Source organism: Phycomyces blakesleeanus (genome assembly GCF_001638985.1).
Source record: "Phycomyces blakesleeanus NRRL 1555(-) unplaced genomic scaffold PHYBLscaffold_3, whole genome shotgun sequence".
In the NCBI taxonomy this organism is placed as follows: domain Eukaryota; kingdom Fungi; phylum Mucoromycota; class Mucoromycetes; order Mucorales; family Phycomycetaceae; genus Phycomyces; species Phycomyces blakesleeanus.
This window is the reverse complement of record NW_017265136.1, coordinates 936,613-962,008: the sequence shown is the minus strand read 5'-3', so window position 1 is coordinate 962,008 and position 25,396 is coordinate 936,613. Positions and strand designations below refer to the sequence as shown.

Here is a 25,396-nt window from a genome sequence, read left to right as displayed (position 1 = left end):
CCAAGCTCGGCATTTGGCAATGTGTGCTTTGGTAAGAAAAGGCTTTGACACAAGTTTTACAGCAAAAATAGTTCATGCTGTGCAAAGCTTTACACATGGTAACCTTGCTGACATTCTTTCCCGTATCAGCACTAGCATCATCAGCAAGATCATCCAACGTTGACTACCTGTCTTTTTTGAGATTCGAGACAATATGTCTTTTGTCTCTAGGTGTGAGGATCTGTGGTCTTCCAGAAGACTTTCTGTTATTGGCAGTTCCTCTTTCTTTATATCTCTTTAAAAAATATGGAACTGTTAATTTGGGTACATTCAGCTTGGCTGAAATGCTGACAACATTATTTCCATCAAGTTGAAGACCAAGGATCTTTCCTTTTGTCAAATCTGAAAGCACATTATAGGGCCTACAAGAGTTATTCTTTTGTGTGTTTGACATTATGGTAGATTTGTTAATTAGTTTTTTAAGACGTTGAAAAATATAAAATATAGATTATAAAGCAAAGGTGCAAATAGGGTACCAGGGTGCAAAACATTTCTTTCTCAGACTGTAGTATTAATTACATTTAATGAGCTGATCATTACAGAAAGAAGTATGTCATCTTCTATCTTAGACGCAGCAAATTGATTTTTTGCAAGTTTGTTTTCTACTGGCTCCATCTTTCTATTGTTTAAATGAATACAATCCACTTCTTGTTTGTAGAAATACTTTACATCTTTTGTAAGGAGAAACACAAGGCAATCCAGTCTTCTGATTCTAGTATGACCAAAGTAGATAGTCTTGAGCTGGTTATGTCATGACTTGATATAGTTATTTGTCAAATATCTTCTATGTGAGTCATTAATATAAGGGCACCTCCATCTTTTAAGTAATACTTTGCTTCCAGTCCATTGTGTTTCGAAGTATCTCAAGAAGTGTAACTGGTTGGATCTATCGCGTTTGAAGTCAAGAATTCTTGTCAAAAATACTTATTTGTTTGACTTCATCAAGATATACTTCAGCTTGTTCTTTAACTCCTGCTTATATGCTGCCTGCTGAGCTGATGTAAATGACACATCAATTCTTACTTTGTTGTTGAGGTTTGTTTGTCAAGCACAAAAAATATGGAATTGACAATAGTGAATTGCAACATAAGAAAATACAGTTGTAATCGCATTAACTTTGGGAATACTACAGACAATAGTGATATTCAAAGAATAGAAGTAGCTTCTTTTACAAAGATGCATAAGCCATTGACTCATCAGTCTTACTGTCTAGGCATTTGTAATTATATAAGCAACAGGAAACCCTTTTCCAGTTACGTTGTGTGGAGTTCCTAAAAAGTACATGACTTCTTCACTTCTTACTGATATGTTATTAGTAGTGTCAAAACAGAATGATGTAGCTATTCTCATAACTCTTACTTGGCCAGGCAATTGAAAGCCAAAGGCAAAAAGATTGCTTTCAATGTTGTTAACATAAAAGTCTCCAATAAAAATGCAATAATTTCTTTCTGAAAATTTCTCATTCATTCAGATAGCAATAGATATCTTCTCATTAGAGTTGAACATATACAACAAATTTGTTATTTATTTTATTTTATTTTACCAAAACTGTTAAATACAAACTTTCTTTTATCTTTTTTTAACATATCTTCTTCATTCTATTGTATATCTCTTGATAATTTGACTTTCTAACACCAACATCCCAGCTGTCAATCTGTCAAAGAACAGATATTCTTGTGCTTCTACAGCTGCTTCCACTTCTCAGTTGATCTCCAATCAATTTAATAGCTTCAAAAAGCAAGGACAAAGTTCTAATCTCTGATCTGTCTCCAGAAACATGATTGTTATGGTCTCTTGTTATATAGAACGTAAGAGTAGTAGGAGATTTTTGAACTGATTTATTTTCAAAGCTCTATTACATCCACATATCTTTGATTATTTTTGTGCAGGGCGTGAATCTTGCTCTGATATATATATGTCTGTACAATGACACTGATGTGTTTCTCCAAAAATATAATCTTTTGAATCAAAACATCTTTTTTTATTTCGTTTTGTTGAACAAAGAGTATTGATTTTGTCAAGATAATGTCTCCATTTACTAGATTTTACAGTTACAACTACTTTAAAAAGAAGTATCTTAATCCCCTTCAAAGACATGTTGACTAATACATTCTGAATATTTGAAATATTGTAAATAATTGGGCTCGACATGTTGAGATTAGTGTTTAATTTGTATTCGAAATAAAGAGAAAGAGAAGAGAAGGAAAAGAGAAGGAATAAAAAAATTCGCAATAGAAAATTAACTTTTTTAAAAAGCCACTTACAAAGCCTCTGACAGAAAAAAGCCTCAAAAGGTTAATTTCAAATTTGAACCAGCAGAAAATAAGGCAATGCGTAATTCCTGCCATTCACCTTGCTAATTGGATGCTTTTTGTAAGAGCATGTCATTTGATAACTAAGCCGTCTATAACTGTTAAAGAAACTGCAGAAGCTCACAAGTATCTTCAAGAATTTTGTACCAAATGTCAGACTTTTTATAAAAAACAAGCAATTACTCCAAACATGCACTTGCATTTTCATTTTAGTAAGTTTATCAATGATTTTGGCACTGTTTATGCATTTTGGCTGTTTCGTTTTGAGCATTATAATAATTTGCTAAAAACTTTGAGACAGATCAGAAGGGTGCATTTGAGTCAACAATGATAAAGCAATTTCTTGAAAAAGTATACATCAGCAGCTATATCCACTGGAAAAATGATCTGACATACGTATGTGTAAAGGCGTAGTTACTCAGGTGTCAAGACGGGGTTTAACATTGAGTCCAGATATATATCACCATGTAACAAGTTCGTCTTAGCACCATGTGCCACGACCAGCTATACACATGTGTGGGGTCAAATAAAAATGACAGGGATATAGTTCCTTAGCACTTTTAGTGTGTTGATCTGACCTGGGATATTGAAAAGAGTTTTTTGAAACCAAGGTTTTATTTTTATATGTTTTATATGGAGCTTTAAAGGTGGATAATATATTAATTTTCGATCTTGACACATTAGTATAGTTCAACATTACACCTCTTTGTTATCTTTTATATCTAATTAAATTCAATACTTGAGCAATTCTTTGGATTCTGAACCATAGTATAGTTTAATCGTTTTTATTTTAATTTCAGAAATTGTTTTATTGGTAAAAGTTTATAATAGTATTTATTTGGAAAGAACAAAATGTTTCTAGAACTATAACAATCTTATAGTATTGATTTATTGGATGTCAGTTATTGCTTCTACTGGTCTGCTTGATACTGTTTGAATAGAATAATTATCTACAGAAAAGAAATATCTGAAAATATAAAAAGAAAGCAGACTGTTTGTTGAAATACAACAGTCTTTAAGAAGCATAGACAAATTATTAGCTATGTGTGCTGGGTACTACATTTAATGTAGTATGCTTTTACATTTTGTATACACTTTTATACTTCTATTGTAAATATTGGAAAAGAGTGAGCAAAAAATAGATGTTGATATTGATAATCCATGGCGTTCCTTATGATATCTTTCACTATAAAAACAACGAAAAACATTAATTTTTGTGAATTAAATAAAACAATAAATAATTTACATACAAGTAGCAAGAATATATATTAACAGAGATAGATTGTCTTTGTAAACACTTGATAGAACTCTAGTGAAAAATAATAATATTTTATGTTAACACATTATAATCTTAATATAACTAAAATATAAAATAAAGTAGTGATTCTTACCATGTAATGTCATTTCCAGCTATATAATGTAAGGGAAATCAAAGACAGGATCAACAGTGTTCATCTATAATAAGACTTCATTTTAATAAGATATATGTCAAAATAATATATATATACACTACCTTGATGTTTTTAACCAAATTCATTTATAGCAGTTATTCTTGATGATCAAGTCTGTAATAAAAAAAAACAAGTCAGAAGGATTTTTATAGATGTCAATTTCGCAAAATATAATATTGACCTTTGTTAATCTGGACAGCGATTGTGAAATGAATGTATTTAAATGAGAGCAAATGAGTATTTATTATGATAATAAAAGAATGTATTAATTTTTATTGGTTATTTTAAAAGTATTTAATAAAGAAGTATGTTACCAAAAAAAAAAGCCACTAATATAATAATGACAAACGTTGGAAAAGAGAAAAGGAGCAGAAAAGAAAAAAGAAAAAGACATAAATTTTTTTTCCGCGTTTGAAACAAAATACCAAAAAGCTTATCCAATAAACAATAGCAAAAAAAACTGAAAAAAGATGATTAATTGAGGTCAAAAAATGTATCAAGGCCGATTTGCATCTCAATGTTTCAAGAAGTTGTCTTTGAAGTGTTCCTGAAGCATCACTACGGCCTATAAATACTTAATATTTCTACTTGCAATTCAATTTCACTCACTCTTGGTTATATCATCTCAAAAAATCTACGTTGCAAACTTACTGTAATTTACATAACAAAATAAATAGATTGTCTCTTATAAAAGAGAATAAAAAAGAAAAAGAACTAATATTAACAATTGAAAATATTATGATGTATTACAGATAATACCTACCTCCAACCGCAGACTTGCTCCTTCTCTTGATAGTACTGATGTCCAGTTGCTACAAGCTTTGAATGCGATGAAAGAAGAGATGAAGGCCATAAAAGATAAGATCACACTGATGGGTACAAGAATTGATGTAGTCATCACTGGTAACATAACTGCCATCAATGACATTGATGCCTTGTCTGCCCTTCCAGCACCTGCACATGTGCCCACTAGTGTTGCATCCACTTCTGCTGCCCTTCCCACCACTGAATCAGGTGATACTAATGCTGTATTTGTAAGTATAAAGATACAAAAAACACTTGCCAATCTTGTTGCTAATTGAAATATGATAGGGATACATTCATGGTTATATGTGGAACCCAAAGCTAAAATCAAGAGACCAGGCAGAAATCCAAGCGAACGCCATAAAACCAAAGTGGGCAGTTGATGTTCATTTTGATCGCTCTTCAAATAGAGAGTTAGTCAAACAACTCTTATATTACTTGGAAAAGAAGTTTGCTGGCACTGATATGAGGATATGCGACCTTCGTAAGTGTATATACACAAACTTCTGTAGTAGACGTTGCCAGCAAAGGGAACTTCTGGAAACAGAACGAGCCTTGAATACTAATTCAAGAAGATCTGGCCGTGAAACTGATGTAAACTATATTTTCAATTTATGCTAAATAATAACAATTAGAATATTAATTGTATTGTCTTTTCCCTTTAGAACTACACTCGCCGTCACCTTGCTTATGATGCTTACAAGGCTGACATTGATCTCAAGATGGGTTGAAACTGCTCTGGACTGATCCAAAAGTCAGTCATGTCTGAAGGCGAATCAGACAATGATATGTCCCCCTCACTGGAAAAAAGTAGAAAAATACTGATGTGTATATATGGGCAAACGGTACTGGAATAACGTGATATATCATAGTTGATATTTTTTTCCACTAGGTTTTAAGGTCATCTAGCACTGTATGTGCGAGACTTACAAACACTACAGTATATGTAGATGGGGGGTTCCGCAAGTAAGGTTTGGTAGCACTTTTGATATACTCGTTATGCTTAATAAATAAATAAAAATATTTAAAACTACGGATTTATCTCGGTATTCTTGACACAGAACAGGAAAGGTCAAAGACGGATTACATCATGTATATTGCTCCAATGGTTTATCTGTACTACACCTCACCTTTACTGACCACCTTTACTGACCATCTATACTGACAGTTCTTTAAAACCTCCAATCATCAACAGCATAAAAACACGTCTTTAAAATTATGGACCAGTAATATGTTCTTTATTTATTTGGTTTCCCGTTCTTGTTAGGTTGGTAATGGTTTACACTTTTATTTTTATTGGAAAGAATAGAATGTTTCTAGGTTTCAAATCTAATAAAGCTATTCTATATCCTCAGCTACTTCTTGCTCGGCAAGCTTGTTATATTTGGGATGAAAAATTTTCTACAAAAAACAAATACCTGAAGAAAATGAGGTGCTCGTTACCTTTTTTTAGGGGTAAGAGCAGTACTCTTTGAGAATAGATAAAACATTAGTGATGGGAGTGCGTGCGTGTTTTATACTGCAAATTTTATGGACTAATTAATACTTACATTGGAAGTACCCAGTACAAATGGACAAAGAAATAAAACATTTACAGTAAAGCACGGGATTATGATTTCTTTGACTATAAAACGATAGGAAAGAATTAATTTTTGTGAATTGCGTGATAGAATAATTGATTTACATACCAAAGGCAAAGGATTTCTTTGCAGACCAAGATATTATCTGTAAAGTGGTAATATCGTCTCTAGTAGAGAATATACATTAATATACAGTATAAATAATATTATTGTATTTATAGAAGTAAATAAAAGGCTTACCATGGCAATGACGGTAGCATGGGATGGAAGTTCTTGAGGAATGGCACGTTCGTAAGAGGGATGTTCATCTATAATAGAAATTATATTCAGTTAGATAAATATTAAAAAGAAATAGATTAAAATAAAATAGAATATTACCATGTCAATATCCGTGTTTGATTGTAGAGAGTATTTTTGGCGATGTGGCCTATATTAAAGAAAGAAAAAAGTCAGAATGATTGTATGGAATGATGGCATAAAGTATATTTACTAACCCTGGCTAATCCGGATGACTGTTGTGAAGATGGCGCATCAGAATGAGACAAAGAGTGAGTTTCTATGACATTAAAATATATTGTTATTTTTTAGTTATACATAAAGAAGTATATATTTCTTTTAAAACAAAGAAAGTGCCTTACCATAAAACCTTGCGAGTGTAAAGAGTGAAGAGAGAGAAACAGATAGAATACCTATGACAGACAAAAAAATTAATTCTTTTGTTCTTTGTAAAGAAGTATTTTGAACCAAAAACAATCTTACCAGAAAAATTTGCAAATATAACAAGAATTGAAAAGAGAGAGAAAAGAGGGAAATAACAAAAAACGAATAAAAAAAGTAAAAAAAAAAAATCTTAAAAAAAAAAGAAAAAAGTGTGTTTAAAACAAAAGACTAAAATGATTTCATCAAGTCCCAAAGCAATATGAAAACCGATTTACATCCCAGTCATTACAAGAAGTATTAATAGAGATTCGTATATCAAATATATTTTGAATATATATAATAATCATACCTTTCATATAATACACTTTCCCTTGCTCTTACTCTCTTGCTACTTACTACACTTATACTCCCAAATCAATACACTTGTTCTAACAATTCAAGTATGTAAACTTGATACGATTTATTTTTAATTAAATTTACATAAATTTAATTGTAGAATGACAGCAATAATAATAATATAATCTGAAACTAATCATTATAACCTTTCATTTTATTATATTCTGTAGACAATGACTAACACAAGACGTGAATGCGCAATTGCCCTTCGTCCTGTTGAGATTACCAATCAGCAGCTTATGGAAATACTTTCTACTGTGAGAGCTGATATGTCTACCGTAAAAGGACAGATCGGCAATGTTGAGCAAACTCTGACCAACATGAATGGCAGAATTGGCGTTCTTGCCACCACCAGCACCAACACCATCAGTGCCATAGATAGTTTGGCCAGAACTCCCCTTGCTGCTCCTGTGAGAGCCGAACTCACTGTTGCTGCACCTGTTGTCATCTCTAACCATGAGCCTACCCGTGAAGAATCTAATGCAGTTTATGTGAGTAACATATTATAAAATATTTTATCAATTCATTTTCTCATGATTTATTTATCAGGCTCATATTCACAACCTTATGTGGAAACCCAAGCTTAGCTTGAGAACGCCAGAAAATATCCTGGCCAACAACCTCAAGCCCAGATGGGATACAAATGTTGCTTTCAACAAATCTCCCAACAGGGAGATAGCCGAGAGACTTCTTTCTAACCTTGAGCGCAGGTTTGGTTCCTCTAGTATGAGACGGAGTGACCTCCGAAAGAGGTTGCACACCAACTTCACTAGTAGAACCCGTCGTGAGAGAATGTCTGATGATGAGATAGCAGAAACAAACGCTCTTACACGAAGAGCAGCCCGTGCAGATGATGTGAGTATTATGCTAATATATATAGTTTATAGTTGAAAATTAAAAATAAAAATAACAAATTAACAAAACTTATTACTAGAATGAGTGTCGCCGTGTACTGGCCTACAAAGACAATAAGGAGGCAATTGATCTTGTAATGCTCAGAGACTGTGCCAACACTCTCCAAAAAGCAGTAATGTCAGATGGAGAGTCTGCCGATGAAATGGACGAGGATGGCATAAAACATGTCATTCATATTGTACAACCAGGCTGGAGAAGCGATGAGGTAGATTAATTTGGAGTAATACGTTTGTATTGGTGTATTATTATATTGAGTGAATTATTAACGAATGTATTTCAGTGCAACCGTTTCATTGCACTTGTTGACACTTATGCTGTCCAGGCCATGGGGTCAAGTGCTAATCAAAGGATCCGTAGGATCACTACTAGTGTGTCCAACTCAGCAGTCCCGGATAACATTAGCCCCAATTTTCCTCGGTGGGCTCTTAGAGACGGGCTCTAAATAAAAAAAAATGTTTCTCTCTTTTTATCTACGTATTACTTTTTACATACACAATACTATCAATATATATAGGGAATTTGTTCTGTTTTTTTTTGTATAAGAAAAGGAAATTCAAGTGGGGGTTTTTTTTTATTTTAAGCATAAAGCTTTTTTGGCAAAGCAATTACTAACATCTTACTAACATTTCTACTTGTAGTAATCCTGGCTGTAGCAATCTCTAAAAAGATGCGGTGCACAGGTACAATGCAATGGCGACTATCGGGGGAGAAGGTGGGGAGACAAAACTCAAGACCGTCATCCTCACGCAATCTATCAGAGGAAGTATTAAACCACTTGATATATGCGAATACATGTTGATGATCATGAACCATGCGAGTCAGGTGGAGATTGCTGTTAGAAGGGTGTGTAAAGGAGTGTGTGAAGAGATACTGTATTTGTCCAGCATAGGCTAGGGTATTTCTACCGTCACTACCAACAAACATTACGTGGACAAGAGAACCACAACTAGCTGAACCGTTTTTACCACGGTACTGTTGACCAAGTAAGTCAATGAACTTCAACTTTGTGATTTCATTGTCAACAAAGGAGTTTGTGAGCGTGGCATATTGGTAACTGACAAGGTCGGGAAGATCATAGGATGTTTTGTAGTGCTGAAGCAGATGGGCATAGTCGGTTTCATCCATCAGTGATGATTTTTTTAGCTGAAGAGGAAAAGTCGAAGGAGGGAGAGGTTCGTTACCCTTTGGAGGAAGATGTGGGTTGGACGATGCTAGTAAGAATGATTGCAATCGGAATGGACGGGAGGAGAGAGTAATGACTGTGGTGGTAGGTGTGAATTTCGGAGAAAGCTTTGAGAGAATGTTGAAAAAGGGGACGTGGCTAGAACTTTTCAGAACAGCATTGGCATAGTCACCCTTGAATGCGTTTTGAACAAAACTTCTCATATATGTTGCCTCAAAACTATCTTTTCCGTTTGTCTTTATATGCTTCAACAGGCCATTGTATCTCTCAAACCCAAAGAGCCAGTAACCGTACACGGGTCCAAAATCACGAATGGTCTCGTGAAGGTGGAGGTGCAGGTGCATGTTGCAGGTGAGGATGGTGGGAGTGTAGAGTTTGGTAGCCTTTTTGCAAAACATTTCCAGATAGTTGTGGGCGCTGTTCACTTCATCAAATGTGATGCTTGGCTTGATAAGATAGCGGCATGCACGGACGAAATTCATCCAGTTGTTGTACATTTCAAATGGTAGAACACCATGCAGCAGAACAGGAGAATACACCAGTACCCAGGATTTCCAGTCGTCGGCTTTCATGTAAGGAAAGCCTTTTCCAATCTTCGATGTCAGCTTTGTATAATCCCTCGGAAGAACCATTGTCTCTGCGATTTTTTCCATGGCAGCAAACTCTTTGGCTCCAATCGTTTTCTTATCGACCCACCGGTCCATCATTCTCTTGGGCGTCCCCAGGAATAAATTATGCATGGGATCAATGATCGTTCCACGTACTAGATCAAAGTATCCAAGGCGTTGCAACTGCGACCATCGAACACCATATTCGACCTCCAGCTGGTGCCTTTCTGAGGGTGTACTCGCACTCTTCCACTCCTCAGCATGCAACCTGTTCTCTACACCGCTACGAATATTCCAAAGCGAATAATCGAATCCACTGAAGTCCACCTGATTTGTGTTGGGCAATCTGGGGAACTGGGTTGTACACTTGTAGCACGCACATGTACTATTGTGGGCTGTAAATCCACTTGTTTTCCTGGCAGCAGGGATGTCACACGCAACCATCAGCAAGGCAGCACGGACATTAGCACCAGAAGGGCACTCGTAGGTCGGGACTCACATTCCAACATACAACTGCTTCATCTCGTCTACCATGGGCTTGAGATAGTTATTTATCTCCTCGCATCTTGGCTCCTTGGGACCAGGCATCAAACCAACCAGAATTGTGTTCTCAGGCTTGAACCGTACCTCTCGAGGCAGATTATTTACAACCAAGTAAATTGCACCAGAAGAGTAACTAACTCCATTGAACGGCTGGAACCAGTCTATGTTGAGTGTCAACATCAATGAGCGAGGACAAGCAACAAACGAGACACCACTTGCATCCTTCAGCTCTTTCCACATTGCTCCATCATATACGTCGCACATAGTATCGACAATCTTAAGCTCCGTGTTCCAGTGACGGATTTGCTCTTCAAAACCAGGACGAAGGAAAAGAACAGACAAAGCTTGCTTGAGGGACTGGTACAAGTATGCTCGCTTTGATACCAGTGCACCTGAAGTTGACTCTTTCATCAACTTACAACCACAAGGAGAGCGTGCACCAACATTTGTGAAAACACAATGGGGAGGTACAGACATGTTTTCTTCATAGATGCAATGGCAGTTTGGACATGACACAAATCGCTTGATGCCTTTGGTGATAGACGAAAAGCCAGTCATTTTATGTAGCCCAGCCAGACTTTCGGGAAGTTGGAAATCTTGTCCATAAATCTTCAAGAGCTCGTTGATGAACTCAATCAAGACAACAGAACCCTTATTGACCACGTAACGAGATGCAAACAGTACTGTAAAAGTAGCAATAAATCTGTGCACTGGATTCTCGGGCATACCAGAAGCAGCAAAAGGGTCTTTTTTTTAAAAAAAAAATTAACACACATTTTTTTTAGTTTTTTTTTATGTATTTAAAACTGACCCTCATTGTTAAACTCTTCAACATAAATCTTGGCAGTGTCTTCTTCGTCATTGTCATCACTGTCATTGTCATTGGTCGTGTCAGACTCAGCACCATTGTAGTCATTACCAACAAAGACGTCATTGTCAAACGTTGAGACGGCATCCGAAATAGGTGAGTTGGCCTGACCGTCCATTGCTTCCACAGAATCGGATTGATACATCGGGATTACTACAAATATGGAATATAATAGTTTATTATTAGTTTTTCTTCTGCGTTTCATATAAAAAATGTCTTACTTTCAGTATCTACTTCCATGCTTCTCTTTTCAGCTATGTTTTTTAAAATAATAAAAAATAAAAATAAAAGCGATTATTACTCGGTAGACAGATAACAGCACTGAATAAATTATACAACTCTTGAATATCTCAGTACCTTCAAATCTAGCTCTTTTATTATGATGCTGAGCAGTACATCTCGATACTCGGGAAACTCCTTGATCATTATTATTGCATCTGGTGCAGTGGCAATCAGTGTTGTGCATTTGAATAGAAGGAAACATAGTGTATGTATTTTGAATTATAAAATAAAAAAGGAAACAAGAGTGCTACAAATATTTCATTTGATACGGTTTTATAGTAAACCAAAACGTATTTTTTATTTTATTTTTATTTTATTTTTATTTAAGCCAATAGAATACATCAAAACTACACCCCCAACTTGATGAAAAAAAACTGCTGAGATGAAAAAAAATCCTGACATATCCACTATGATCCGACTACCTGGACAATATGTTAATTGTCCTTATTTTTCCAGTGATAATGTCTCAGCAAATCAATAAAAGTATTTCTAAGAAACAAAAAGATCTTTCAGATTATGAAAAAGGACATATTATTGGTGGTGCTCTCCATAAGATTTCATTGACTGCCATTTGGGAGAAGACAGGCATATCCATGACAACTATACATAGCACAGTTCAAAGATGGGAACAGAATGGCACGCCATTAACAGAAAAATGCCAAGGACGTCCATCAATTTTGGGTGAGAGAGATTTATGCTAGCTTAAAAACGAAATAAAAAAAAATCGTAATGCCACACTTGGAGAACTCACAAACGCCATGAGACTCATGATTAGCAAGTACATTTGCAAGAATACCATCCGCAAAACTATTCATAAAATCAGAACGTCTTGCCATCCTGTGTTTAAGCCAAGGCTATCCAGAACACATAAAAAGAAGCGATTGTTGTTTGCTAAAAGTTGCAAAGAAACCAATCAAAGATGGGATCGTGTGATTTGGAGTGATGAGTCTTGCTTTATGGTTTTCCCAAAGGATGGAAACCTTAGAATTTGGCGCTTTCCTCTGGAGAAGTTCAAGTCTGATTGTATTATGCCTAGAGTACAGTTTGGAGATGGTTCAGTGATGGTTTGGGGCTGTGTGTGGGCAGAAGGAGTAGGCCTACTAAAAACGATTATTAATAGCCTTGACCAATTTGGCTATATAAACCTTTTGGAAAGAAAGTTGCTCTCATTTTATGGTCGCCTAAGTGAAAGACATGACGGGGAGTTTATTTATCAAGAAGACAATACTCCTTGTCATAAGTCAAAACTTGTTGAGAACTGAAAAAAGACCCATAATGTACCAATAATGGAATGGCTACTGAATAGCTCACATCTTGGTCCTATTGAAAACCTATGGGCTCATTTGGGTCGGATGGTAAGGGCAAGAGTACTAGCTCCAAGAACTATTAAGGAACTAGACAAGGCTATCCTTGAAGAATGGAAGAAAATACAGGTTGCAGTATGCAAGGCCTACTGCATGTCTATGCCAACTCGCATAGCCCATATGAAGAAAGTTTGCAGTGATGTTACTAAATATTAAACTTTCAATAAAAATTATTTTTCTTAATATTTAAAGATTATATATTCTTATTCTAATGATTTTGAAAGTGGTTTCTTAAGTAAAAGTAGACAAACAATGAACAGAAAGTTAAGGATATTATTTTTTCACTTTGGTAGAAGCTAAAATTTTCTTTCATTTAATTGATGAGACTGTATTCCTTGCATAACAACATCATAAAAAAGATGTCTTTGTGCAAAGAAAGAATCTAATCTTTCAGATTTTTTTTCTCTTTTACAATATGTTGCTCCCATGCTGTTTACTCCACTGTATCTGTAACTGTAGCCTCTGTCTTTTTCAAATACATAGTTCATAGAACTGCCACCAGAACAAGTAAAAATAATATGATTTCTTGGATATAAAGCACCCTGTGCAATCAAATATCTTTATATATATTAAATATTAATATATAATAATAAAAAATAACTTTTTTACTTACCGTTTTGCAACTTCAGATGTATATATTGATGTCATAACATAGCTCAAAGGAGGAATAGATAATGAATGAACTGATAAAGAAGATTGATTATCTATTTGAAAATAAATAAAGTAGAAATAAAAGAAAAGAAAGCAAAAAAAACAAATAAACATAATATTTAAACAAAATAAAAGCCGTCAAAAAAACTTTTCTGTGACGTAGCACGTGACTAAGCCACAAAAACTATATTATTTATAGGATTATAATACTTAAAATAGATACTATAAATTTTATAATTATATTTCCTCTATCAATTTGTGATGTTATGTGATGCTCCAACTGTATCTATATAGCTTACATTCACGGCATTGTTTTAAGTATATGCACGTCACAAGACGTCGCAAAATTGATAGAGAAAACAAACTTTAAAATAATTAATAATAATGATTTAAATATGTTATGTTTCACTAAATATTTATATGTCTTTTGTGAGAATTGAACTCGTGATCTACAGATTGCTTTAAAACACTGTAAGCAAAGGGCGGAGTTTGAATTCGGAGCTTTAAAACCCATAAACCTTCAGAAATCCCAATCTGATATATATATGTTATTAACAGCTAATCTTATATGTATATAAGATATTTACAGTCTATCTCATACATATACAAGCTGATGACAGCCAATCTGATATATATATAAGCTGATGATACTGGTTTTATCCATTCAATTGGCGCCCATTTCCATCTAATTAGCATCCGTTTCCATCTAATTAGAACCCATTAACATCTGATTAGCTTCCATAGAAATTGAATTTGCATCCATTGCCAACTGAATTTGCTCCCATTGCAATCTGAATTTGCTCCCCCCCTTTTACTATTGGCAGAAGGGTACATGGCACTCAAATTTTTTATCCTTATGGCTTACAATTTTTTTATATAACCGTAGTATTTTTTTTTGTAAATGTTGTATTTTTTTTATATAACCATAGTATTTTTTTTTGTAAACGTTGTATTTTTTTATATAACTGTAGTATTTTTTTTTGTAAACGTCGTATTTTTTTGGCATAAAACATGGATATTTTTATTAGGCATAATTAGTTGATAGAGAAATAGAACACATAATAAGAAGTAAGATATAATGAAATATACAGTAATAAAAAAAGAAAAGCATAAAGCAGTAAAACAAATAAAAATAAAATAAAAAAAGACATAGAGTGTAAAGAGCTTAAATAGACATAAAAGACATACTTAAAGCTTTCGCTCTCTGTTCAAACAGCAAGGAAAGAATGAAATGACATGGTTAATCCAACCCAAACAGTCCGAAAGAGTGACAGTCTTAGCTGATTCTGTAATCCTTAAGATGAGCCCGTCTGACTCTGTAATCTCTTCTCTGCGGACACCAAACTTGATCTTGGACCACATTTCCTCAATTGGATTCAGGAAAGGTGAATACACAGGAAGATATGCACACTTGTATCCACGGGAAGAAATAAAGTCTTTCACCTCATCGGCCTTATGGATAGGAGCGTTATCCATGATGAGATAACGTCCTTGCATACCCTGGCTGTCCAGAACGTCCATTGTATGACTAAGAAAGTTGAGGTAGTGCTGGGTTCTGGTGCCAATTTGGCCGTTCACCTCAACGTTGGTGTAGATGTCCAACTTTCTCTTCTTCTTGGTTGCAACAGCAGTGGGTTTCTTCAACGAGAGGCTGACAATCCCTCTCTTGCGCATTGCACCAAGGATGGTGATGGACACACCTCTCTGCATCGGGACAGTTGTCTTAGCCGGGGTGCCACTGACGGAACGGCCAAAAGTTCTCTTGATGTGCATGTTGAAGCCTGCTTCATCGATGAACACACAGTTCAACAGATAGTTGAAATCCGCAAGTTGTTGCCACTCCAAAATGCGGTCTCGTCTCATCTCAATTGTGTTGACGTTGTCTCTCTTCTCAGGCAGCTTCTCCAACTTCTTCACCAAGTGCTTCTGGATTGCTGATTTGGTAATCTGCAGCCCAGAGAACTCTTCCATGACAGCTATCCTTGCTTGTTCCAAGGTAGCATCTGGTTTATTTTCGAAAAACTTCAAAAAAAAGCAGAGTGCGCCTGGAACAACTTTTGGTTGCCATGTTTTTGTTCTTTAGGCGCAGAAACCTCCTCAACCTCCATCGTCTCCAGCCCATTGGACTTATCAGTCTTCACTGTGGCAGCATCAAAATCGGCCTGGATCTTCTCTCTGGCCAGCCTGACATAGTTCTGGGCAGTCCGGACATTGATCCCCGTTTCCCTGGCAGCGGCAGCAGCAGTCTGGTTTTCCGAGAAAACCAACGAGAAGAGCTTGTTCACCTGGTTTTGGTTGTACTTTTGGTACGAACCTTGACCTATGCTTTCTGCAGTGGGAACAGAATCAGGATCGACCTTCTCCGGCAGATTCGTCTTCGGCTTCTGTGCAACAATTGTCTTGGTTGTGGCCTCGTTGACTTCGGTTGGCAGGAAACTTTTGAGACTGAGGAGGTTTGTGACTGCTGGGTTTCCGGCCGAGGTACGGGTCCATTCCATATTGGCATGGTTGACAAAGACATCTATCACAGATCAGAGTACAACTTCTCCATGCATTTTGCCAACAATCTCTTGGTTGAAATCGCACAAGGGGTCGAAAGAAATTCCAGAAAACTGGGTTTGGTCTGCAGAACTGCTGTGACTGACCATTTCACAGTGCTTGTCCATAACAAATTCGAGGGAGTTGTTGGAAGTAGGCATTTTTTTTTGAAAATAAAAAGGGTGTTAAAATCGAGGAAGAAAGATAACTGAGAAACTTTTATTAAGACACTGGGGTATATATACCAAAAAAAAATATTTTAATAACTTAAACGTTTCTACCAAGGTATAGTCTTGTCCTGTTGTCTTAATATATTTGGATAAAGAACGTGTTGAAGAATAATGAATGTTTACATATTAAGCTTCTTCACACTTTTAAGAACATTTATTTTATTAGCCGATTTACAGTGCTACCAGAGCCTTGATGGTGTCCTGTCCTCTGTCTCGAAGGAAGGGGTGGGATTTCTCCTCATGGGTTTGCCCAACCAAAAAAAAAGATAAAAAAAAAATAAAAAAAAAGAAAGTTTTTTTTTGTATAGAGCCAAGGAAAAGCTCGAAATTCAGTTATTGAGATTTTCAGTTTTTCAGAAATTTCTGCGGTTAGATACCATTTTATTTTCAGTTATTAAGATTTTCAGTTTTTCAGTTATTGAGACTTTCATTTTTTCAGTTATTGAGACTTTCAGTTTTTCAGAAATTATTTGCAAAAAAATGGTTATGTATATTATAAAAATTTATGAATAAAAATGCTAGTTATACTATTTGGAGAATTATTTTTAAAATTGCTATTACATTTTTCTTTTTTTTATTTCTCTTTTTTTTTTTTTTTTTTTATTTCTTTTTTTTTATTTCTTTTTTTTATTTCTTTTTTTTTCTTTTTTTTATTTCTTTTTTTTATTTTTTTTTTATTTTTTTTTTTTTATTTTTTTTTTTATTTCTTTTTTTTTATTTTTTTTATTTTTTCATCTCTTTTTTTTTTCATCTCTTTTTTTATTTCTTTTTTTTGTCATGAGCTTGTGCTATTTTTTGTTACTGTTTTTGTGTGTGTAATATTTGATTTTTTTTTGGTATTTTGTATCATGAGGGTTTCCAAAATTGAGATCGGGTAGTATTGTGGGCAAAGTATAATTCTTGGACCGCTTTCAGTTGTTTAACAGATTGTTGGACATTTACTTGTTTCGAGTGCAGATTACAAAGAGTTGTTGAGTTTGATATTAAGAAGATCAGGATTCTGACATTGTAAAATGGTTGGAGCAGGTGCTGAATAAATATAGCATTTTTGGATTATTTTTTGTAATGGTATTAGATGCTTGTGTAGGACCAGGTTCATAAGAAATACAATTGCTGTGGTAGTCAATCAGATTACTGGATATTTGAGATAAAAATTGGCAAGTTTTTGTGTGGTCAGTAGAGTGAATTCTACTGTTGGATTTCGAAAAAGTATGGTCGGTGAAATGCACTTAAAAGCATTATGAATATGTGTAGACTGGTTCCTATTGTACAGATAGATGTTTGATCTTGTAGTTTCTTTGTAGGTGGAGAGTTGAATCGTCACGTTTTCTTTTCAGATTTATAGCTTTTGTTCAAAATACTATAGATTATTTAGAGATTAATATCAATGACTCCGAGGTATAGGCTTTATTTACATACAGAAACATAATGTGATCTGGAAATAATAAAAAAATCCATGAGGTGTAGAGCTTTAAGCAGTGTTTTCATTGTCAGAGTAATATTTAATTGTTGAAGTGAGCATGAGAATGAGATTTATTGCTGATTTAAGAAGAGAAATAAAGAGTTTTGGTATATAAACACCAAATGGAAAGAGAGAGAATTAAGATATCTGTTTTAAAAAAGAATGTTTATAATAAATTTATGGCTGCAGGTAATATATTGTCCTATTTATTTTTTATCTCCTTGAGTTCAATTTGTACTACTTTATTTAGTGGACCTTGGAATATTATTTTTTGATATAAAAAGCTGAAAATATAATGACTAATACTATTTAACAACAACCACTGGAAAAGAGGTGCGGTTTTTTTATGTGTAAAACTGTAATTAATTATGTGAAAAGACCAGGTTTTACAATGTGATCAGATAGTTTTTACAAGTGTATGAAGCTGACTTACTCATAGGTGGTAAGACCAACTTTCGAACATAGGAAAAGGTCAGAACAGCAGGATAGTAGGATGTGTTTGCATTTTCTGTATATGGGTTTTTACCACATGCACTAAAACGGCAACTCAGAATTATGTTTTGTTGTAATATATCCTACCGCTTTCTGATTAAAAGAACGATAAATGAAAGATCGATTATACGGATATGCCAGTTTTTACATTGTTTAATTTATGGATATGCCAGTTTTTACAGGGTTTTGTTGTATTTGAATTTATTTTATCCAATCTTAGAGACTTCTTCTTATACTGTTTGCTTCCATACACTTCTCCGATCTTTAATTTATTTATAATAATTATTGGTTTATTTTGTTTTTATTAGAAAGAAAAGAATATTCTTAGGTTTATAGTACAGTGGTTATATTTAATATTCAGGAACATTCTGGCTAGTGTTCTATCCTTCATACAATTTGAAATGGCCAATGTTCTGATAAAACAAGTATTCTCCAAACAATATCTCCCAGAGAAAAGCCCAGTTGTGTGTTGCTTGCTTGTAAATGGTTGTTCTATGAAATTAGAAAAGTGTTAGCTGTTTGAACAAGAAATCGTGGATATTAAGAATATATATATGTAATTATGCTTGCAATATAATAGCTTACCAGAGACAAAAAGAAAAGGCGTCATGAATGCGAACCATAGTACTCAATACACTTTATTTGGCTATAAAAATGCTGAAAAAAAATTATTTTTTGTGAACTGTGTGGTAGAATATTTCATTTACCTACCCGAAGCAAAAGGATTTATTTGCAGACCAAGAGAGTACATAGAAGATGCTAATATTGTCTTCAGTAAATGATATACATTAATATACAAAATAAATAATATTGTTACATGTACAAAAAAAAAATACCATGTCAATGACACTCGTATGAAATGAAAGTTCTTGATTCGCGATGTGCTTATGAGAGGGAGGTTCATCTATAATAGAAATTATGTTAAGCCATGTGCTTATTAAAAAGAGATAGATTGAAATAAAATAAAATATTACCGTGTTCATAACCGTGTTTAATAGTAGAGAGTAATTTCGGCGATATGGCCTATACAAAAGAAAGGAAAAAGTCAGGATAATTTTATAGGATGACGGCATAAAGTATATTTACTAACCTTAGCTAATCCGGATGGACATTGTGAAGGGGATGCATCAGAAGGTAACAAAACGCGAGTGTCTGTAGTAATAGAAAACAATTATTATCATTTTAGTTATATATATATATATAATATTAAAGAATAAGATATCTTACCAAGAAAATCTGTGAATATAATAAATGTTGGAAAGAGAGAAAAGAGAGAAAACTTGTAAATGAAAAAAAAAACAAAAAGAACAAAAGACCAAAGGGCCAAAAGGCCAAAAGACAGAAATCATATATTGGATTGAGTTGAAAAAAGCATGTTCAAAGCCGATTTGCACCCCGTTAATTCCAGGAAGTATTAATAGAGATATGCGTATTAAAGAAATCCTGAGTATTTACAGCAACAAGTGTAATATAATAAATGGGTTCTTGCTTTTACTTTTACCATCTTTCCATTAACTACACTTTATTCTTTCGCTTAACACCTAACTTCTTTTGTATGTTAATAACACTCTATATATACAATGAATAGATATATAAAACAAATATAATTAACAATCAACTCATGTATAACATTTTATTAGATAGCTTTCAGACCATGGTTAACAATCATCAGTCAATTGCCCCGGCTCCATCCCCGGAATATACTGAGCTTTTAAGAAGGCTCACCGCTATGGAGGAAAGTCTCAAGACCATGGATTCAAACATTGGCACTGTCATCAAGGGGAACAAAGATTCATTGGAAATACTTGATAGCGTTGCCAATGCCTCTGGAGAACTTCTTGCAGTTATTGCTCCTACCACTATACCTGCTTCTGCTTCTGTCCCTTTCGCAGCTTCTTCTGTTGGTTCTACTCTGGATTGGTATACAACACCTTCTGAGGCTTTTTTTGGTATCTCTTCTGCTGCTCCTTCTGTTGCTCCTTCTGTTGCTCCTTCTGTCGCTCCTTCTGTTGGTCCAGTGGTTCTTACTGGTGCAAACGCTGGTGAACTTAGTAAACAGGATCGCACTAGAGTTTTAGTAAGTGTTGAGATGTACAGTAGCTCATCAACATAATATCTCACACTAAGTATAGGCTCTTATCCGAGGAGAGTTGAAGAAACACAACTTCAAATCAAATAAGCCAGAACTAGTTGCAGCTAACGACAGCAAGTGCAGTTGGGATTTTAATGTTGATTACAGACTTCCACCCAACAGACAGCTGATGCATGACCTTCATGCATACCTGGCTCCAAAGGTTGTTGGGACTAGTGTTCGACAGGCCGATATTAGCGATTGTATCTACACAAACTTTTGTGGAACGAGACGCCGAGTCAAGGAATCCTATGAAGCGCGCAAAAAGACAAATTCTTGGTCAAGAAAAGCAGGTCGAGAGACCGATGTATGTTAGAAGTATATTTTGATTGCAAATTAAATGTATTCATATTAATACATTTATAAACTAGCATTTTGACCGTCGCGAGCTGACCTACCATACATTCAAGGCTGAAATTGATATGAAGGTGGGTAAGAGCTGTGACGGACTCTTACAGAAAGAAGCAATGTCTGAGGGCGAATCTGAAGACGATATGCCTGGAGTCTCGAGCAACCGTGCGATTCGTACAGTGCGTCCAAGTTGGAGAAGCGATGAGGTAATTTCTTTTGTTTACATTATTGTATATAGCTTTTTTTTTTGTTTTTTTATGGATTTAAATGAAACAGAACTTTGATTAATCACTTATTTGTATTTAGTACAATCACTTTCTTGCAGTTGTTGATGATTTTATGCGTAATCGCATGGACTTCAATTCGCATCAGATGTTGAAGAGGTCCTTCGGTAGAGATGCTGTTTTAGCAGTCCCGCCTAGATTGACGTCCCTTCTCCCTCACTGGGCTTTTAGAGATGAGTTTCAATAAATTTTGTTTTCTTATCCTCTACATCCTCCGCATCCTCCATCTGACAATGATAAATGTACCAACAAATACAAACACTATGATTATTCTTTTCTGTGTGCCTTTAAAAAAGGGAGTTATAATTTTATTATTTTTTAAATGTATTGTTTTTTTGGCAAAGGAATGACCAGCATCTTTTTTACTTTTCTGCGTGTTGTGTGCTCAGCAGTTGCTACTTCTAACATAATTCTATGCACTGGCAATACACATTGGAAATCGTCAGGAGAAAATGTTGGAAAGCAGGTTTCAACGTGTTCGTACTCTCGCGATTTATCATTTTCGGGTGTGTACCATTTGATAAATGCAAAAGTATGTTGAGAATTGTGAAGAAGTTGTGTTGGGCGGCGATGGGTGCGGAGCAAGGGAGTAAGGGATGAAGAGGTAGGTGGAGGAGTGAAAGAATGGGTGAAAATGTACTGTATTTGACCCGTGTATGCGATGATATGCTCACCAGTACTTCCAATGAACTTTGCTTGTACAAGAGAGCCACGACTTCCAGATTCACCTTTACCCTTGTAGACCTGCCCAAGGATGTTGATGTATTTCAACAGGGTGATTGTATTGTCGACAAAGTATGATGATTCTGACGCTTGTTGAAAGTGAACTAATTGTTCATTGTTGTACGCAACTTTGTAGTATTGTAAGAGATGAACATAGTGAATGTCACTCATTGTGGTAGCGGATTTTAATGATAGAGGGAATGCGGAAGGAGGGAGAGGTTCGTTGCCTTTTACAAGTACATTTGGATCTTCAGAAGCCTCGACAAATGACTGTATGCGGAAGGTACGTTGACGGATAGATGGAATGGTGGCGGGTGTAAAGGAAGAAGTGAGTTTGGTAAGGAGAGGAAATGCAGATGTCTGGCAGGTACTCTGAAGGAAACTGTTGACAAGATCGTCTTTGTGCACATCTTCAATAAATTTCTTCATAAATGTTTCTTCAAACCCGATCTTCCTGTTTGTCTTCAAATTTTTTAACAACCCGTTAAACCGCTCGAACCCGAATAGCCAATAACCGTACACTGGTCCAAAATCACGAATTGTATCTCGAAGATGGAGGTGTAGGTGCATATTACAGGTGAGGATTTCGGCATTGTACAGCTCGTCACATCTGGTGCAAAAAGTTTGAAGAAACTGATGGGCAGTGTTAACTTCATCGAACGTGATCGTTGGCTTGATCAACAGGCGGCATGCATCAACAAAGTTAATCCAGTTTTCGAATCTGTCTTTTGCAAGAACATCTTTCAACAGAACTGGCGAGTATATGAGCACCCATGACTTCCACTCGTCTGCCTTCATATACGAAAACTGCTTTCCTATTTTCGAGTTCAAAGAGGTGTATCCACCAGGCACAATCATCGTTTCTGCAGTCTTCTGCATTGCCGCAAAATCGCCATCTTGAATGTCTTCGTCTTTGATCCAACGATCCATCAATCTTTTAGGCGTTCCCAGGAATAAATTATGCATGGGATCGATGATCGTTCCACGTACTAGATCAAGGTATCCAAGGCGATGCAACTGCGACCATCGAACACCATTTTCGACCTCCAGCTGATGCCTTTCTGAGGGGGTACTAGCACTTTCCCACTCCTCAGCATGCAACCTGTTCTCTACACCGTCACGAAGCACCCACCAAGAGAAGTCAAACCCGCGAAAGTCAACATTGACACCGTTTTCCAAGCGAGGGAAATGTCTGTTGCACTTGTAACATGCGCATGTACTGTTGTGCGAGGTGAAACCACTTGTCTTTCTTGCTGCCGGGATGTCACAGGCCACCATCATCAATGCGGCATGGACGCGGACACCACTAGGACACTCGAAAGTTGGGATTGCCAGTCCCTCATACAATCTTATCAGATCATCTACCATAGGCCGGAGATAATGGTTTATCTCTTTGGATTTGGGTTCCTTTGGGCCAGGCATCAATCCTACGAGAAGTGTGTTCTCTGGCTTGTATCTTTCATTGCGAGGCAGATTGTTTACTACCAGGTATATGGCACCAGTTGAGTGCGTGATGTTATTGAAAGGTTGAAACCAGTCGATGTTGAGAGTCAACATTAATGAACGCGAATCCTTTGTGAATTGCACACCATCTTTGTCTTTGAGCTCCTTCCACATGGCACCGTCGTATATGTCACACATCGTATCCACCATCTTCAGCTCGTGATTCCAATGTCTAATTTTATCCTCGAATCCTGGACGAAGAAAAAACATTCGTAAAGTATTAACAATGGACTGGTACAAGTATGAACGCTTGGCCACCAAAGCACCCGATGCTGATGTTTTCATCAATTGGCAGTTGCAAGACGAGCGTGCACCAAGCTTTACAAAATCGCAATGAGACGGGACAGATGCACTTTCTTCGTACACCTTGTGACAATCCTGACACACAACAAATTTCTTTATGCCTTTGGTCATGGCTGAGAAACCTGTCATGCGCTGAAGACCAGGAAGGCTCAAGGGCAGTTGGAAATCCTGCTGGTAAATTGTCAAAAGCTTGTTGATGAACTCGATCAAGACAACGGCGCCCTTGTCAACCACATAGTGGGAAGCGAACATCACCACAAAAGTAGCAATGAACCTGTGCACTGGGTTCTGGGGCATATCGGGGGTGGCAAAAGGGTCTATTATAAAAAAAAATTAACGCTTTTTTTTTAAAAATTTTTTAACACTAACTGACCTTCACTATTCAATTCATTGTCGTCGAGCTCAATAACATCGTCTTCGCTTTCGTCTTCACTGATTTCATTGCTGTTGCTTCCACTGTCATCATTGTCGCCATTGCTGATCGCGTCATTAGTAACGGAAACGTCTTCAGTGTCAGACATTGAAGCTCCTTCCCAAACAGGTGAGTTTGTCTGAGTGTACGATTCTTTCAGGGTTCCGGGTTGATGGGTTAAGATAGCTACATTTAGAATATAACACTTGGTTAATACCTAACAGTATCTGAATTAAATAAACCTTACGTTCATCATCGACCTCCATCATATTTCTTTGGGTAGACATGTCTATTACAACACGTTATTTCATGGATTACAATACAATTAAATAAATTCAAATATTGTACCCCTTTCACATCTTATGGCATTTAGTCTTGCCCTTTTGTTATGACGTTGAGCAGTTCTTCTGGCAACAAAACTATAGCCGAGATCGTTCTGACTACATCCAGCACAATGGCACTTTTCGTTGTAGAGTTCAGGAATTGTGGACATAATGTTTATTTATTTTTACTTTGAAGTGTTAAGAGAAAAAGGAAACAAGTACAACGTTTACTAAATTTACTATGTCTTTATAATGAAATGTTATGTCTTTATAATAATAATAATAAATAATATTTTCGCCTGTTGTATCCAAGCCAATAGAAAACCGGAAAACAGTGTTTTCATCTTGAACACACAAAAAAAGCTGAGATGAAAAAATACCCCAGATTTTCTATTGTTATAATTTAACTTTGTACATGGTAATTCCCGTATGTTTTTCTAGTGATATGTATAAGATTGACTAATATTCACTTATATATATATCAGATCAGCTGTTATCAGCTTACATAATCTTGCATAATTTTGCATAATCTTGTATAATCTTGCATAATTTTACATAATTTTGCATAATTTTGCATAATCTTGCATAATCTTGCATAGTTGTATAGAAACACATATAAAAAATATAACAAAAGAAAGTTTGTATAACATATGTCATTATGCATATTTGCATAACATAAATAATACAAATGTATTACTGAAAAAAATTAGTAAATTATGGCTATACTTGTTATATAACATGCATAATCATGCATAATCTTGCATAAATGATCTACGTAAACAATACAGCTGAATTCGTGAGAAAAAATGCTAAAGAATAGCTTTTTTCCGGAAAAATTTCCTTTTTTAGTTAGTCTGAATATAATTAGCGTGAGAAATCTTGGCATTTTTAGTGTGGGAAGATAGGTTATATAAATAGTAACTATGTAAAAGCTTGGCATGGAAAAACATTAACCTTAAACTATCAAAAAGCCGTCCGACAATAATAA

At 35.4% G+C, this 25,396-nt stretch overlaps 7 protein-coding genes across 7 annotated transcripts; 2 read left to right on the top strand and 5 right to left on the bottom strand.

Annotated features, from left to right (window-relative positions):
• Positions 1-3,954: 3,954 nt before the first annotated feature.
• On the top strand, positions 3,955-5,337 carry PHYBLDRAFT_163546 (hypothetical protein; the record flags this gene model as incomplete). Its single annotated transcript, XM_018434823.1, has 4 exons — positions 3,955-4,017; positions 4,555-4,836; positions 4,895-5,200; positions 5,272-5,337. 4 exons carry the CDS (start codon positions 3,955-3,957, stop codon positions 5,335-5,337), a joined length of 717 nt encoding a protein of 238 aa, XP_018296474.1.
• Positions 5,338-5,944: 607 nt separating this feature from the next.
• Positions 5,945-7,202, bottom strand: PHYBLDRAFT_163545 (hypothetical protein; the record flags this gene model as incomplete). The annotated part of the gene is made up of 6 exons (XM_018434822.1): positions 5,945-6,007; positions 6,157-6,230; positions 6,295-6,331; positions 6,427-6,494; positions 6,677-6,742; positions 7,196-7,202. The coding sequence occupies 6 exons, from the start codon at positions 7,200-7,202 to the stop codon at positions 5,945-5,947; spliced, it is 315 nt and encodes a 104-aa protein (XP_018296473.1).
• Positions 7,203-8,499: 1,297 nt separating this feature from the next.
• On the bottom strand, positions 8,500-9,282 carry PHYBLDRAFT_73865 (hypothetical protein; the record flags this gene model as incomplete). Its single annotated transcript, XM_018442933.1, has 2 exons — positions 8,500-8,595; positions 8,767-9,282. The coding sequence occupies 2 exons, from the start codon at positions 9,280-9,282 to the stop codon at positions 8,500-8,502; spliced, it is 612 nt and encodes a 203-aa protein (XP_018296472.1).
• Positions 9,283-13,301: 4,019 nt separating this feature from the next.
• On the bottom strand, positions 13,302-16,154 carry PHYBLDRAFT_163542 (Homeodomain-like DNA binding domain-containing transcription factor; the record flags this gene model as incomplete). The annotated part of the gene is made up of 6 exons (XM_018434821.1): positions 13,302-13,563; positions 13,619-13,709; positions 13,956-14,020; positions 14,066-14,190; positions 15,172-15,678; positions 15,750-16,154. The coding sequence occupies 6 exons, from the start codon at positions 16,152-16,154 to the stop codon at positions 13,302-13,304; spliced, it is 1,455 nt and encodes a 484-aa protein (XP_018296471.1).
• Positions 16,155-17,895: 1,741 nt separating this feature from the next.
• On the bottom strand, positions 17,896-19,882 carry PHYBLDRAFT_163541 (hypothetical protein; the record flags this gene model as incomplete). The annotated part of the gene is made up of 9 exons (XM_018434820.1): positions 17,896-17,963; positions 18,320-18,420; positions 18,964-19,014; positions 19,086-19,147; positions 19,215-19,282; positions 19,353-19,401; positions 19,469-19,530; positions 19,606-19,657; positions 19,880-19,882. 9 exons carry the CDS (start codon positions 19,880-19,882, stop codon positions 17,896-17,898), a joined length of 516 nt encoding a protein of 171 aa, XP_018296470.1.
• Positions 19,883-19,999: 117 nt separating this feature from the next.
• On the top strand, positions 20,000-21,331 carry PHYBLDRAFT_163540 (hypothetical protein; the record flags this gene model as incomplete). Its single annotated transcript, XM_018434819.1, has 4 exons — positions 20,000-20,455; positions 20,511-20,816; positions 20,881-21,066; positions 21,167-21,331. The coding sequence occupies 4 exons, from the start codon at positions 20,000-20,002 to the stop codon at positions 21,329-21,331; spliced, it is 1,113 nt and encodes a 370-aa protein (XP_018296469.1).
• A 131-nt stretch (positions 21,332-21,462) lies between these two features.
• PHYBLDRAFT_163539 (hypothetical protein) lies at positions 21,463-24,578 on the bottom strand (the record flags this gene model as incomplete). Its single annotated transcript, XM_018434818.1, has 5 exons — positions 21,463-22,884; positions 23,596-23,990; positions 24,047-24,271; positions 24,333-24,374; positions 24,434-24,578. The coding sequence occupies 5 exons, from the start codon at positions 24,576-24,578 to the stop codon at positions 21,463-21,465; spliced, it is 2,229 nt and encodes a 742-aa protein (XP_018296468.1).
• Positions 24,579-25,396: the final 818 nt, after the last annotated feature.